The sequence below is a fragment of the Macaca mulatta genome, chromosome 19 (genome assembly GCF_049350105.2).
Source record: "Macaca mulatta isolate MMU2019108-1 chromosome 19, T2T-MMU8v2.0, whole genome shotgun sequence".
In the NCBI taxonomy this organism is placed as follows: domain Eukaryota; kingdom Metazoa; phylum Chordata; class Mammalia; order Primates; family Cercopithecidae; genus Macaca; species Macaca mulatta.
The window spans coordinates 61844764-61855987 of record NC_133424.1 but is presented as its reverse complement, the minus strand read 5'-3'; the positions used below and the strand labels follow the sequence as shown (position 1 = coordinate 61855987).

General features: G+C 56.3%; 3 protein-coding genes across 15 annotated transcripts in view; 1 reads left to right on the top strand and 2 right to left on the bottom strand.

Moving 5' to 3' along the window:
• Positions 1-191: 191 nt before the first annotated feature.
• Positions 192-7754, bottom strand: GFY (golgi associated olfactory signaling regulator). 6 transcript variants are annotated; one of them, XM_077980967.1, is made up of 7 exons: positions 7397-7754; positions 5228-6853; positions 3760-3796; positions 3129-3395; positions 1642-2845; positions 1060-1233; positions 192-559 (listed from the first exon to the last, which is right to left on the bottom strand). In XM_077980967.1, exons 5-7 carry the CDS (start codon positions 2822-2824, stop codon positions 360-362), a joined length of 1557 nt encoding a protein of 518 aa, XP_077837093.1. In that variant the 5' UTR covers positions 2825-2845; positions 3129-3395; positions 3760-3796; positions 5228-6853; positions 7397-7754; the 3' UTR covers positions 192-359. The 6 variants fall into 6 exon arrangements, with proteins under 6 accessions (XP_077837093.1, XP_077837095.1, XP_014980058.3 ...); XM_077980969.1 differs by lacking the exon at positions 3129-3395 and having other exon boundaries at positions 1642-3102; positions 5220-6853; XM_015124572.3 differs by lacking the exon at positions 3129-3395 and having other exon boundaries at positions 1642-3102.
• PTH2 (parathyroid hormone 2) lies at positions 5891-6752 on the top strand. Its single transcript, NM_001193430.1, has 2 exons — positions 5891-6012; positions 6578-6752. The coding sequence occupies exons 1-2, from the start codon at positions 5891-5893 to the stop codon at positions 6750-6752; spliced, it is 297 nt and encodes a 98-aa protein (NP_001180359.1).
• Positions 7755-10558: 2804 nt separating the features above from the next.
• The window catches only part of KASH5 (KASH domain containing 5), a 31753-nt gene continuing 31087 nt past the window's right edge, over positions 10559-11224 (bottom strand). For 6 of the 8 annotated variants that reach the window (XM_015124566.3, XM_077980926.1, XM_077980927.1 and 3 more), the window contains one exon: positions 10559-11158. In XM_015124566.3, coding sequence (XP_014980052.1) covers positions 11017-11158 — 142 coding nt within the window. In that variant the 3' untranslated portion in view covers positions 10559-11016. Of the gene's footprint in view, positions 11205-11224 lie in introns of all 8 variants that reach the window. The other 2 variants (XM_077980929.1, XM_077980928.1) reach the window with 1 other exon arrangement.

The window sequence follows — 11224 nt, the reverse complement described above, 5'->3', positions numbered from 1 at the left end:
CCCCTCCTCCCTCAGACCCAGGAGTCCAGGCCCCCAGCCCTCCTCCCTCAGACCCAGGGGTCCAGGCCCCCAGCCCCTCCTTCCTCAGATCCAGGGGTCCATACCCCAGCCCCTCCTCGCTAAGTTCCAGCGGTCTCAGATTCCAGCCCCCTCGCACCCCAGGGCTCAGGTCAGAGGAGGGGTCTAGCCACGGGAACATGATATTTATTGGGTCTCAGACCTTGTTCTCTGATCACAGCGCAAGCATCTCTGTATATTAGACCCTTTATCTAGAGGACTACTGGGTAGCTAAGCATGCCAGGAGAGCAGGGTTTTCCCTCACTGCGGGGATGTGCAGGTCCGGCAGGACTCGGTGGGGCTTACACGAAGTTGTTGGGGAGCGTGGTTGGGGATAAGGCCTCCAGACACTGCGGGCGACCCACGCGGGGCGGCGGGGGCAGCTTTGGTGGCAGCGGAGGTGTGGGCGGGGGCTGCTTGGTGGCGATGTGGGAAGGGACCCAGGTATCCGGTGCATAAAAGTAGAGGTCGTAGGGGTCTTTCGGGGCGTCCAAATGCAGAACTGTGGGAGCAAAGGGGCGTGGTCATATCTGGGCTGACCCTCCAGGCCCCCTTGCAGATCATCTCCAGGGCCCCTTTTGTGCGGCTGACCAATCAGGAGGCCGGAGAGAGGATTCCGAATCTGCATTTGAACTGAGTTTTCAATAAAAAGGGTCGAGGCCGCTGCGGAAACCAGGAGGCGTGGCGTCCGAGCAGCAGCGGCAGGGCCTGCAGTGGAGGGCGGGGAGTGCAGGGCTCCGGGCTGCGCACCTGGAGGGGCAGCGGCGGGGCTGGCGGGGACCACCGGCTCTGGGCATGAAGCCGTTTCCAACCACATTGGGAGCGGCACTGGACACTTGTGTGAAATTGCAGACATTTAGGGGGCTGGACGTGGCCATGGAAGAGCCAGGGCTTTCATTGACCTTGGATGGGGGACCTGTGCTTTTTTGGCTGGGCGCCCTAAAGTGCCGGGAGAGACCAGGTTATGGAAAAGTGCAGGCATTCAAGGGGCAGGGCGCTCACCTGGTTCATCTCCGTCGTCCGGAAGCCGGTGATGTGCGAAGGGCCGGTGTCGAGCTGCCCGGCGGTGGAGACACCACAGCAGCACAAAGATGCCTATCAGCAGCGCGGTTCCCGCGAGGAACAGGCAGAGGGCCCCGCCTGCTGCTCCATGTGGTCGCCCCACCAGAGTCACGCCTGAAGCGGGAGACCAGCAATCTAAGCTCCTAACCCCCTCCTCTCTCAGACCCAGGGGTCCAGGCTCCTAGCCCCTCCTCCCTCAGATCCAGGAATTCCTGTTCCCAAACTCTTCTCCCCCAGACCCAGGAGTCCAGATCTCCAGCCCCTCCTCCCTCAGACCCAGGAGTGCAGGCCCCCAGCCCTTCTCCCTGGGACCCAGGAGCCCAGGGCCCCAATCTGTGCTCCCTCAGACCCAGGAGTCCAGACCCCCAGCCCCTCCTCCCTCAGACCCAGGAGTCCAGGCCCCCAGCCCTTCTCCCTGGGACCCAGGAGTCCAGGGCCCCAATCTGTGCTCCCTCAGACCCAGGAGTCCAGACCCCCAGCCCCTCCTCCCTCAGACCCAGGAGTCCGGCTCCCGCCCCTCACCGGTCTCCTTCACTCTCTCCACCACGATGATAGTGTTGACTCCTTCACCTGGGCTGTGCCTCTGGGGTGCCCGCAGAGTGGCAGGGGCCAACTGATTGGGGGGCCCTGGAAGAGCAGGGGGACCTACAATCCGGGCTGAGGGAGGAGGCGCGTTGGACTCCTTAGGGCCAGAGTGCTGGGGTTCCTTCAGCTCAACCATTCCTGGAGAATCTGAAGTGGGTAATTTTGGGGAGTCGGGCTGGATGGCTGCAGGGCTTTCTGGTTTGGGATTCAGCGACAGCTCATTTAGAGCAGTGGCTTCATCCTTGAAGGGCGCAGGTGTTTCTGGGTAGAGACTAGTGGAGATTTGAGGGTCGGAGGTCCTGGGGACATCTGTTGCATTTTGGTAGTAGGTTGTGGGGAATTCTGTTTGGGAAATTTCGGTGGGGCTGGGATTGTGGGTTACATGGGATTCTGGGTGGGGGCTTTTAGAAGGGTCAGGATGGAGAGCTTGCAGAAATTCAGAGTTTGGGGACTCAGTGGAGTTGAGGTCATGGGTTTCCGGAGATTTGGGGTCAGGGGTCTTGGTAGGGCCAGTGTTTGAGGTCTCAGAGATTTCTGCCTGTGAGATTTCAGTTGCATTAAGTTGGGGAATTTCTGGGGATTCTTGGGGTACAGTTTGCATAAGGTCAGTGTTTGGGGTCTCAGGAAATTCTGGGCGTGAAGGTTTGGAGAAGTTAGGTTTGGGGGTCTCAGGGGACCCTGGGCGTGGTATTTCCGTTGGGCCAGGAGTGGGGGTCTCAGAAGAATCTAGGTGTGTCATTTTGGAGAGGTTGGTTTTGGGGATATCCAGGGATTCTGATATTGACGCTGTGAGTGAGTCAGCTTTGGGCGTTTCAGGAGACTGTGGGTGCGGGGTTTCCCGGCGGTCAGGGTTGGGGGTCTCAGTGAAGCCAAGTGGGAAGGTTTCCAGGGAAACTGTATGAGGTGGCTTGAAAGGTTCAGAGTAAGGAGTCCCAGGAAATTCTGGGTTAAGGCGATCTCGTGTGGAATTTTCAGAAGGACTCTTCGGAGGGGAGGTCTCAGAGGGGTGGGCCAAGTCCGGAAAGCCAGAGCGCAAAGGCGGAGGGGCTGAGGGAGCGGCCTTGGACCTCAGGCCGGCGAGGAGGAAGACGAGGAAGAGGATCCGGCTGAACGATTTCATAGCTCTGGGAGATACCTATAGCTGCGAGGGGGAGCGGGAAGGAAGGGGTTAAGGCCGAAGGCTCCCAGGAGCCCCGCCCACTCCTGGAGGTCACGCCCACTGGCCCGCAGTTGGACCGCGTCCGACCGGGGCCCAGTTTGGCGCCAGGGATGGGAGGAGAACCCAATCGCAAGTCCCTTGGAGGCTGTGGGGCGGTGGCCGCGGTAGCCAAGGGAGACTGAGGCGCGGGGCTTCTTGGGAGTCGTAGTTAATCTCCTTATCTGTTTCATCGAGGGGTCCTAGAAAAATTGGGAAAGAACGATACCTCTCCAGGCTCCCAGATCTCCTCGACTTCGACTTTGGAGGGTGTCAGGCCTTAGAGGGGACGTGGGATCTCCTTCCTCTCCGAGGTCCCCCGGGACACCTCGACTCAGCAGTTGTTTACACTACAGGAGGCTACTAAGGGCTGAGGGCTGGACTCATGGATTTGAGGGAGGAGGGAGACGTTTGGGTTCTGGGTTAAGAAAGTTGCTGGGGGTTCAGATTCCTGGGTCTTGCAGGGTGAGGGGGCTGAGGTTCCTGGCTCCTGGTTCTGTAGGGAGGAGAAGGCTGGTAGTTCAGATGCCTAGAATTTTGAGGGAGCAAGGTCTAGGGGCTGGATAACAGGGGTGAAAGGAGATAAGAGGCCTTGAGCTCTTGGTTCCTGAGTTAGAAAGGAATTGGGACCTCCGAGTCCTCAGGGTCTGGAGGTCTGGGCTCTGCAGAGTGGAGGGCTTAGGACTTGAAGATGAGAGCTTTGGAGCAGCACTCTCAAGTCTGTTATTGAGGATGGAGCTAGGATTTCAGCATTGCTGGGGCTAGTATGGGCAGAGAAGCATAGGTCTGTGGTCAGGTGGAGGTGGAGGCAGCCTACACATCGATTGGACAGGCTTACTTGAGGTCCTGGGGTCTCTTACCTGCTCTGGTGTCCAAGATAACAGCAGATGAGCAGAGCTGGATGCAGAGAACAGTGAATGTTACAGAATGGCTCTGGGCAGGGCGGTGAGAGGTAGGGTCTCAGGGGCACACAGGTGATGCAACTGAACCCCTCCCAGGGGATCTTGGGAGCCTAGCGACAGACTTAGACTCTTAAAGGGACAGAAGTAAAGGACATTGTCTCTGGGGTGGGGAAGGGAGTTAGAAACTGGAATGATCTACTGGAGATGTGGCCCAGTCAAACTATCTTTTTGAAACCAGTGGTCCTGGTCCTCTACCCTCTCCTACCTGGAAACCCAGGGGTCTAGTTCTCTGGTACCTTCCTATTTCAAGTCCCCTAAGTTGTACCCCACAGCTCCCTCCCCCTAGACTCAGAACTCCAGTCCTCTACCTCCTTCCTTCCTCAGATCCAGGAATCCAAGTCTCTAGCCTCATCCTCTCCCAGAACATAGGAATCTGGGTCCCTGTCCCATCCACTCTTAGACTCAGGAGCCCAAGCTTCTGCTACCACCTTCCTAGGAAACTAGGAGCCCAAGTTCCCACATCCCAAATTGCTACTGCTCTGTAGGACTTCCAAGTTTTGCCCATCTTCTCCTCACTTGCTCCTCTTTTTTAAATTATTATTTTTTGAGACAGAGTCTCTCTCTGTTGCCCAGGTTGGAGTGCAGTGGTGCAATCTCAGCTCACTGCAACCTCCAACTCCCGGGTTCAAGCGATTTTCCTGCCTCAGCCTCCCAAGTAGCTGGGATTACACCACACCTAATTTATGTATTTTTGTAGAGAAGGAGTTTCGCCACGTTGGCCAGGCTGGTCTTGAACTCCTGATCTCAAGTGATCCACCCACCTCGGCCTTCCAAAGTGCTGGGATTACAGGTGTGAGCCACTGCACCCGGCTGAGGCCCCTCTTAAGAGTCAGCGTGGGCTGGGTGCGCTGGCTTATGCCTGTAATCCCAACACTCTGGGAGGCCAAGGCGGGCGGATCACGAGGTCAGGAGCTCAAGACCAGCCTGGCCAACAGTTTGGCGAAACCCCCGTCTCTACTAAAAATACAAAAATTAGTCACAAGTGATGGTGGACACCTGTAATCCCAGCTACTAGGGAGGCTGAGGCAGAATGGCTTGAACCTGGGAGGTGGAGGTTGCAGTTAGCCGACATGGTGCCATTGCACTCCAGCCTGGGCAACAAGAGCAAGACTCCGTCTCAAACAAACAAACACAAAAAAAGAGTCAGTGTGAGGAGGACTGGGCTTTAATCTTAACAGCACCCCCAAACTCCTCCCAGATAAGGATTTAGACACATCCTCAGGGCAGCTCAGGAGCCCTATCTGTTTTCCCCTCTTCACTCTCTCTCTGAGGCTTTTCTGATGTTGTCTGTTACTTTTCCTGTCCTCACACCCCTGCCACACGTACCCTTTGCCATTTCTTGCCTTTTCCCCCCTCACCATCTCACCCTTGGTCTTTCTGGGCCTCTCCCTGCTGGATTTATCTCTGGGCAGCTCCATCCAGGCCAGGATGTCCTTCCATTGCCGTCTGTCTTTCTGAGAGCCTTTTCTTTCTCTCCTCCATCTCCGTCTGACTGTTCGTTTCCATCTCCTTTGCTCTCTTTTCTTGTTTTCTTCCTTTTCCTTTCTTTTTCCGTCGTTCCCTTTCTTTCTATTTCTTCCTCGGCCACTCTGTCTTTGTCCTTCTCTTTGTGTCTCTGTTCCTCTGACGGTCCTTCCGCCAGTCTCTATTTTTAGCCCTCTGACACACCCCCTGTGTCCACCTCTCTGTCTGTCTGTCTCTCCCCCTCCCTCGTCTCAGGTCCAGCTTCTGGTCCCAATTAGTTGGTGGCGGCCAAGGCAGCGGCAGGTCCCCCACCCCCGGCTCCTCATTACCGCTGGCGGCTCCTAATGAGCCTGGGGAGGGGGTGACCCCGCGCCCCCGGCCCCCCGGCCTGCGTCACTGCCCGGTGCGGGGGCTGCGGAGGCGATATAAGGGGGCTGCCAGCATCGCTGCCCGAGACCACTGCGCGGTAGGGGACCGTGCGGGAAGCTGGGGGTGGGTGCATGGTAGGGCCGGGGTTTCTGGGCCGGGATGCAGCCCCACTGAGCCCCTTTCTGGTTCACAGGTGATGGAGACCCGCCAGGTGTCCAGGAGCCCTCGGGTTCGGCTGCTGCTGCTGCTGTTGCTAGTGGTGCCCTGGGGCGTCCGCACTGCCTCGGGAGTCGCCCTGCCCCCGGTCGGGGTCCTCAGGTAGGTGCCAGGGCCAGAACTCCCAGGGAGGGGTGGGGACCTGGAGAAGTGGGAAGAGAACCAAAGAGAAAGGGGACAGAAGACCCAGAAAGAGGGACAGAAGCCCAAAGAGAGGGCGACCGAGACCCAGCGAGAAGACGGAGACTAGGGGTGGTGGAAGGCGGGAGGAGGGTTTGGTGGTGGTGGTGGTGCGGGAACGGACAGAGAATCAGCAAGGGAAAGAGACACAGAAAGATAGATGCCTAGAAAGGCATGGAGAAGGCTGGAAAGGAGCCGATGCAGAAATGGATTCGTTCTTTGAGCAACGTTTAGTGGGTTCTTGGTGTGCGCCTGGCCATGTGCTGAGCGCTGTGGGCGGACAAGTGCATCAGACTCGGTCTCAGTACCTGGGGAGTTTCGAACCTGGTGAGCAGAGAGACAGAGACCCACACAGAGAACGAGACAGAGGGAGCCGGACCGACCCACTCCACCGACGGGGCAGTAATAGGGCTTCAAGTTAGACCGCGGGGAGGACAGGCGGCGGCGAGCGCGGATCTGGACGCGCCGTCACCGAGTCTCTCCACAGCCTCCGCCCCCCAGGACCGGCCTGGGCGGATCCCGCTACCCCCCGGCCGCGGAGGAGCCTGGCGCTGGCGGACGACGCGGCCTTCCGGGAGCGCGCGCGGTTGCTGGCCGCCCTCGAGCGCCGCCACTGGCTGAACTCGTACATGCACAAGCTGTTGGTGTTGGACGCGCGCTGAGCGCGCCGCCTGTCCCCATCTTAATAAAGACCCTGCCGTGCGCTCCGGACTGCGCCTCGTTCCTGTGCGACCTGCGTGTGCGTCGGGTTGGGGGCGCAGGGCTGGAAAGGTTGGGGTAGAAAAGAGACAGAACTCTGCGTCGGCCACTCTGGCATCTCTCCCTTCAGTTCCCACTCTATTTTCTTTCCTCAATTCCGTTTCTCTGCCTCTGTCTTTGTCCAGGAAGCTAGCTTCTTTCCTATTTCTGGATCTCTGCTTCCCTACCGCCCCCCACCTCCGCTCTGTCCCCTCCTTTCATTCTGGGTCCCTGTCCCTCCCTACCCCCGTCTCTGTCCCCTTCTCTGTTTCTCTGTAATCTCCAAGGTCTCTGTCCTCCTCTGTCTCTGCCCCCTTCTCTGGGTCTCTTTCCTCTCTGGGTATGTGTCCCCGTCTCCCTGAGTCCTTGCGGGTATCTCCCCTTTTACCCTCTTGGCTTTCTGGTCTTCTGAGAATCTCTGCCTCCTCTCTCTATTCTCCTTCTGTCTCTGAAACTCTTCCTTTCCTTCTCCCTCACTTTCTTTTTTCCTTTTTCCTCTGCCTGACTCCTTCATATCTTCCTTTTTTTCCTCCGTTAGGTTTCTATCTGTCTCTCCACCAGCTCTCACCTTTGCATTTCGCTGTTCCTCCCTCCCATCACTTCCAGACTTCTCCCCAGGCACAGTGGAAAGATCGTGGGCCCTGGTGTGAGGCAGCCCTAGCATCCAAACCCAGGGTCCTCCAAATCTAGCTGCGTAGTATTGAGAAAGCCTTCTTGACGTCAGTCTCCGTGCCTCCTTTTCTTCATCTGCTACGAGGATCCAATAAGCTATCCTTCATAAGACTTCAGCACAGCGCCTGTCACGTAGCAAAATGCTTTTTTTTTTTTGAAAAGGGTTTCCTCCTCTCACAGCAGCCTCCAGCGATTTTTTTTTCAGGGTTTTCCGACTTCAGGTCTCCTTCTCGGGAGACCACCGGGGCACCAGGCTGGGGCAGGAGAAGAGGAGAGAGGAGCAGGCGTCAGGCTCCAAAAAGGACAGGGAAAGGGCGGGGAGATACCTGGGCTGCAGGTGAAGTGAGAAAAGAGCCAATCAAAATCTGTCTCTCTCCCGGGAGGTCCAGCCTGCCCTTCAGCTCCGCCCTCAAGGGTAACCATGGCAACCCCATGGTCCACAGAGGGCCAGATCTGCGCGCTTGCGGCGCCGTTCGTGCGGACCGCGCTCTCATTGGTTTAAAGAAGATGGGTGGAGCTGGCCGCGTCTGCTGCGCGGGAAGCGGGGCCGCCGCATGTGGTTGGCAAGGTCTCCCAAAGTTTGCATTTTCGGGAGGCGGACCGAGCCCTAATTGGCCCTTGTACTGTGGGGGCGGGACTGTTTCTCTGTTGTTCCAAATAACAAAGGAAAGACTGTATTCCTCAAAACTATCTGGAGTTGGCCTAATTTTACAAATAAGACTGAAAGTCAGGAGGAATTTTCCTAAGTTGTTAGAGCTACTAAGCGACAAAAGGATAACTGGAATCCAGGTATGTGCAATTTCAAAAGTCTCGACTTTTCCATTACTCTCATGGAGAAATGGAATTAAAATGTTAATGAGCAGTTGCTATATAGCAGGCACTCTTCTAAGTGCTGTGCTTGTATTAGCTCTTTTAACCTCACAACGACCCTATGAAGAGCCTCCTCCTGTTTCCCCGAGGGCCTGGTAGCTGGGTACTGGCCTGGTCTCTTCCCACACTCTATTTTTTCCCTGATCCGTTTCTGAACATTTGAGGTTTTTTTTTTTTTTTTTTTTTTTTTTTTTTTTTTTTTTGAGACGGAGTCTCGCTCTGTCACCCAGGCTGGAGTGCAGTGGCCGGATCTCAGCTCACTGCAAGCTCCGCCTCCCGGGTTCACGCCATTCTCCTGCCTCAGCCTCCCGAGTAGCTGGGACTACAGGCGCCTGCCACCTCGCCCGGCTAAGTTTTTGTATTTTTAGTAGAGACGGGGTTTCACTGTGTTAGCCAGGATGGTCTCGATCTCCTGGCCTCGTGATCCGCCCATCTCGGCCTCCCAAAGTGCTGGGATTACAGGCTTGAGCCACCGCGCCCGGCCATTTGAGGTTTTTGACCAAAATGGTGTCTGGAACCTCCTCCCTCCCCACTCTACTCTCAAGCAAATTCAGCAGTCCCCGCAGCTTCCACCACCACCCACAGCTGACAACACCCAGACCCCCTTCTCCAGCCTGGGAGCACAGAGCTCAGGACTCCAGCCCCTAAACGAACTGAGTCTTTCCCTGAACTCACTCCTTATCATGGGTTCCCTATCTTGGGAATGGCTCCACTGTCTCCTAGTCACTGGACCAGGTCCCAGGGGTTGTCCTTGTCTTGCCCCTTTCGCTATCCTTTACAGCTTGTCAGTCTCCAGCCTGGTCCCTCCCGCCCTGCCCTGGCTTTGCTCTTCCCTCCTCTCCACCCGCATGCCCTGCCTCAGGCCTCATTCTCTCCTACCTGGACCACAGCCCCAGACTCCTCCCCACCTGCTGGCCTTCATTCTCATCCCCTTCATTCATTCATCTCCTCCACAGGCCCCGAACCTCTTCTTCCCACCCAGAGTTCTGCCTTCCCTTGCTCACAGCCGTTTCACGGGCACTGGGGAATAAAGTTCAAGCTGGTGTTCAAATTCCTTCACGGCCTCTTGCCTACCTCTCTTATTTCCCACCACTCTGTAACCTTCAATCCCTTCCCGACTCCAAATCTTTTTAATTTATTTTTATTTTTATTTTTTTTTAAATCCAGCAACAGGATGCTGCCCATGGCTCTCCACACACACTGGTCTCTTTCCCACCTCTATGACACCCTCCCTGGGCCCCTGCTGACTGTAAACCAAACCTTACCCATCTTTCAAGACTAAACACAAATGTCACTTGTCTGGAAAGAATTCTGTAACCTTCCAGCCGAATCAGTTGACTGTATTCCTCAAAACTATCTGGAGTTGGCCTAATTTTACAAATAAGACTGAAAGTCAGGAGGAATTTTCCTAAGTTGTTAGAGCTACTAAGCGACAAAGGATAACTGGAATCCAGGTATGTGCAATTTCAAAAGTTAGGATGCAGTTAGGACTGGGTCAACCTAGGCTCCTACCCATGGTGGGGTGGCAGGACAGAGTCAGGATCCTTTTGCAGGAGGGCAAGGCAGAGGTGTAGAGAAGGTAGGAAGGAGAAGGAGATCAGGGAGAGGAGATATCCTGGAGCCCTTCAAAGCAGCCTGGCGATGCGTGCCAAGGCCACTCAGCAGCTGCACACTGGTGGTGGTGTGTAGGTGACTCTCAAAGTGTTTTGTTGGGTCCATGCCCTGCAGTGGTTTTCAGTGTGAAGGAGGTGTGTGGCAAGGCACTTTCTTTTTTTTTTGGAAACGGAGTCTCGCTCTGTCGCCCAGGCTGGAGTGCAGTGGCCGGATCTCAGCTCACTGCAAGCTCCGCCTCTCGGGTTCACGCCATTCTCCGGCCTCAGCCTCCCAATGGGACTACAGGCGCCCGCCACCTCGCCCAGCTAGTTTTTTGTATTTCTTAATAGAGACGGGGTTTCACCGTGTTAGCCAGGATGGTCTCGATCTCCTGACCTCGTGATCCGCCCGTCTCGGCCTCCCAAAGTGCTGGGATTACAGGCTTGAGCCACCGCGCCCGGCCTGCAAGGCACTTTCAAGGTACCCAGTCTCCGCAGAGGTACTTGACCTCCCAGGTCTCCCAGGCTCCCTTACAGTTAAGGGTGGTCACACCAAACAGTCTGGCTAGCGAAACAAACACAAGTCTGCTGGTGGCTCTGGGCAGGCAACTGCTTCTCTTTTATTATGTACCCACTGCACACGGAGGCTACTGCCTCTCTTTATAAAAAGGAAGGGAAAAGTTTCCGTCTCCCGCAGATGTGATGTAGGAAGCTACAATCGCCAACTCCTGAGCATGAGGGAGGGGACAGGAGAATCACTGAGGCCCCGACCCTGAGGCAACGAGACTTAGCTGTGTGCCCACAGCTGCCCTTGCCAGGCTTGTTTTGTGAAGGAATAATCCTTAGTGCTTAATCCATTACTGGGGAGTTTTGCTATTGTTAAGAAATGTCAACATTAAAAAACTAGCAGACTTCACATAAAAACCCAACACAGGGATGTGGATCCCCTGTACTGTATCTGGTGCAACACTGGACTAACAATGGGGATCTGAGTGGAGAGAGGGCCGGGGGATTTACTGAGCTAGACGCTGCTCTGAGGGGCAAGTGGAGCCTCTCACACTGGAGGGGGCTGGAGGTAGCAGAGCTGGAGGTGGGGCCAGGTGGGAGGTGGGGACGGGCCCAGCAGCAGGACAGAGAGCAGCAGCAGCAGCAGCAGGCCCAGGACCGGAGCTGGGATCAGTGGATGTCGAGTGACCCTGGTGGGGAGGTGGGAGAGCGTTTAGGGGAGGGTCCGGGCAGCCCCTGCTCTTCCCAAGGTCAGA

Excerpts from the sequence above, each read along its gene's own strand:
- GFY (XM_077980969.1), bottom strand. The coding sequence starts at position 2,824 with ATGAAATCGTTCAGCCGGATCCTCTTCCTCGTCTTCCTCCTCGCCGGC. Across the intron at positions 1,234-1,641 it reads GGAGAGAGTGAAGGAGACCG|GCGTGACTCTGGTGGGGCGA; the intron begins GTGAGGGGCGGG and ends CTCCCGCTTCAG. Across the intron at positions 560-1,059 it reads GGACGACGGAGATGAACCAG|TTCTGCATTTGGACGCCCCG; the intron begins GTGAGCGCCCTG and ends TTGCTCCCACAG.
- PTH2 (NM_001193430.1), top strand. The coding sequence starts at position 5,891 with ATGGAGACCCGCCAGGTGTCCAGGAGCCCTCGGGTTCGGCTGCTGCTG. Across the intron at positions 6,013-6,577 it reads CCCCCGGTCGGGGTCCTCAG|CCTCCGCCCCCCAGGACCGG; the intron begins GTAGGTGCCAGG and ends GTCTCTCCACAG.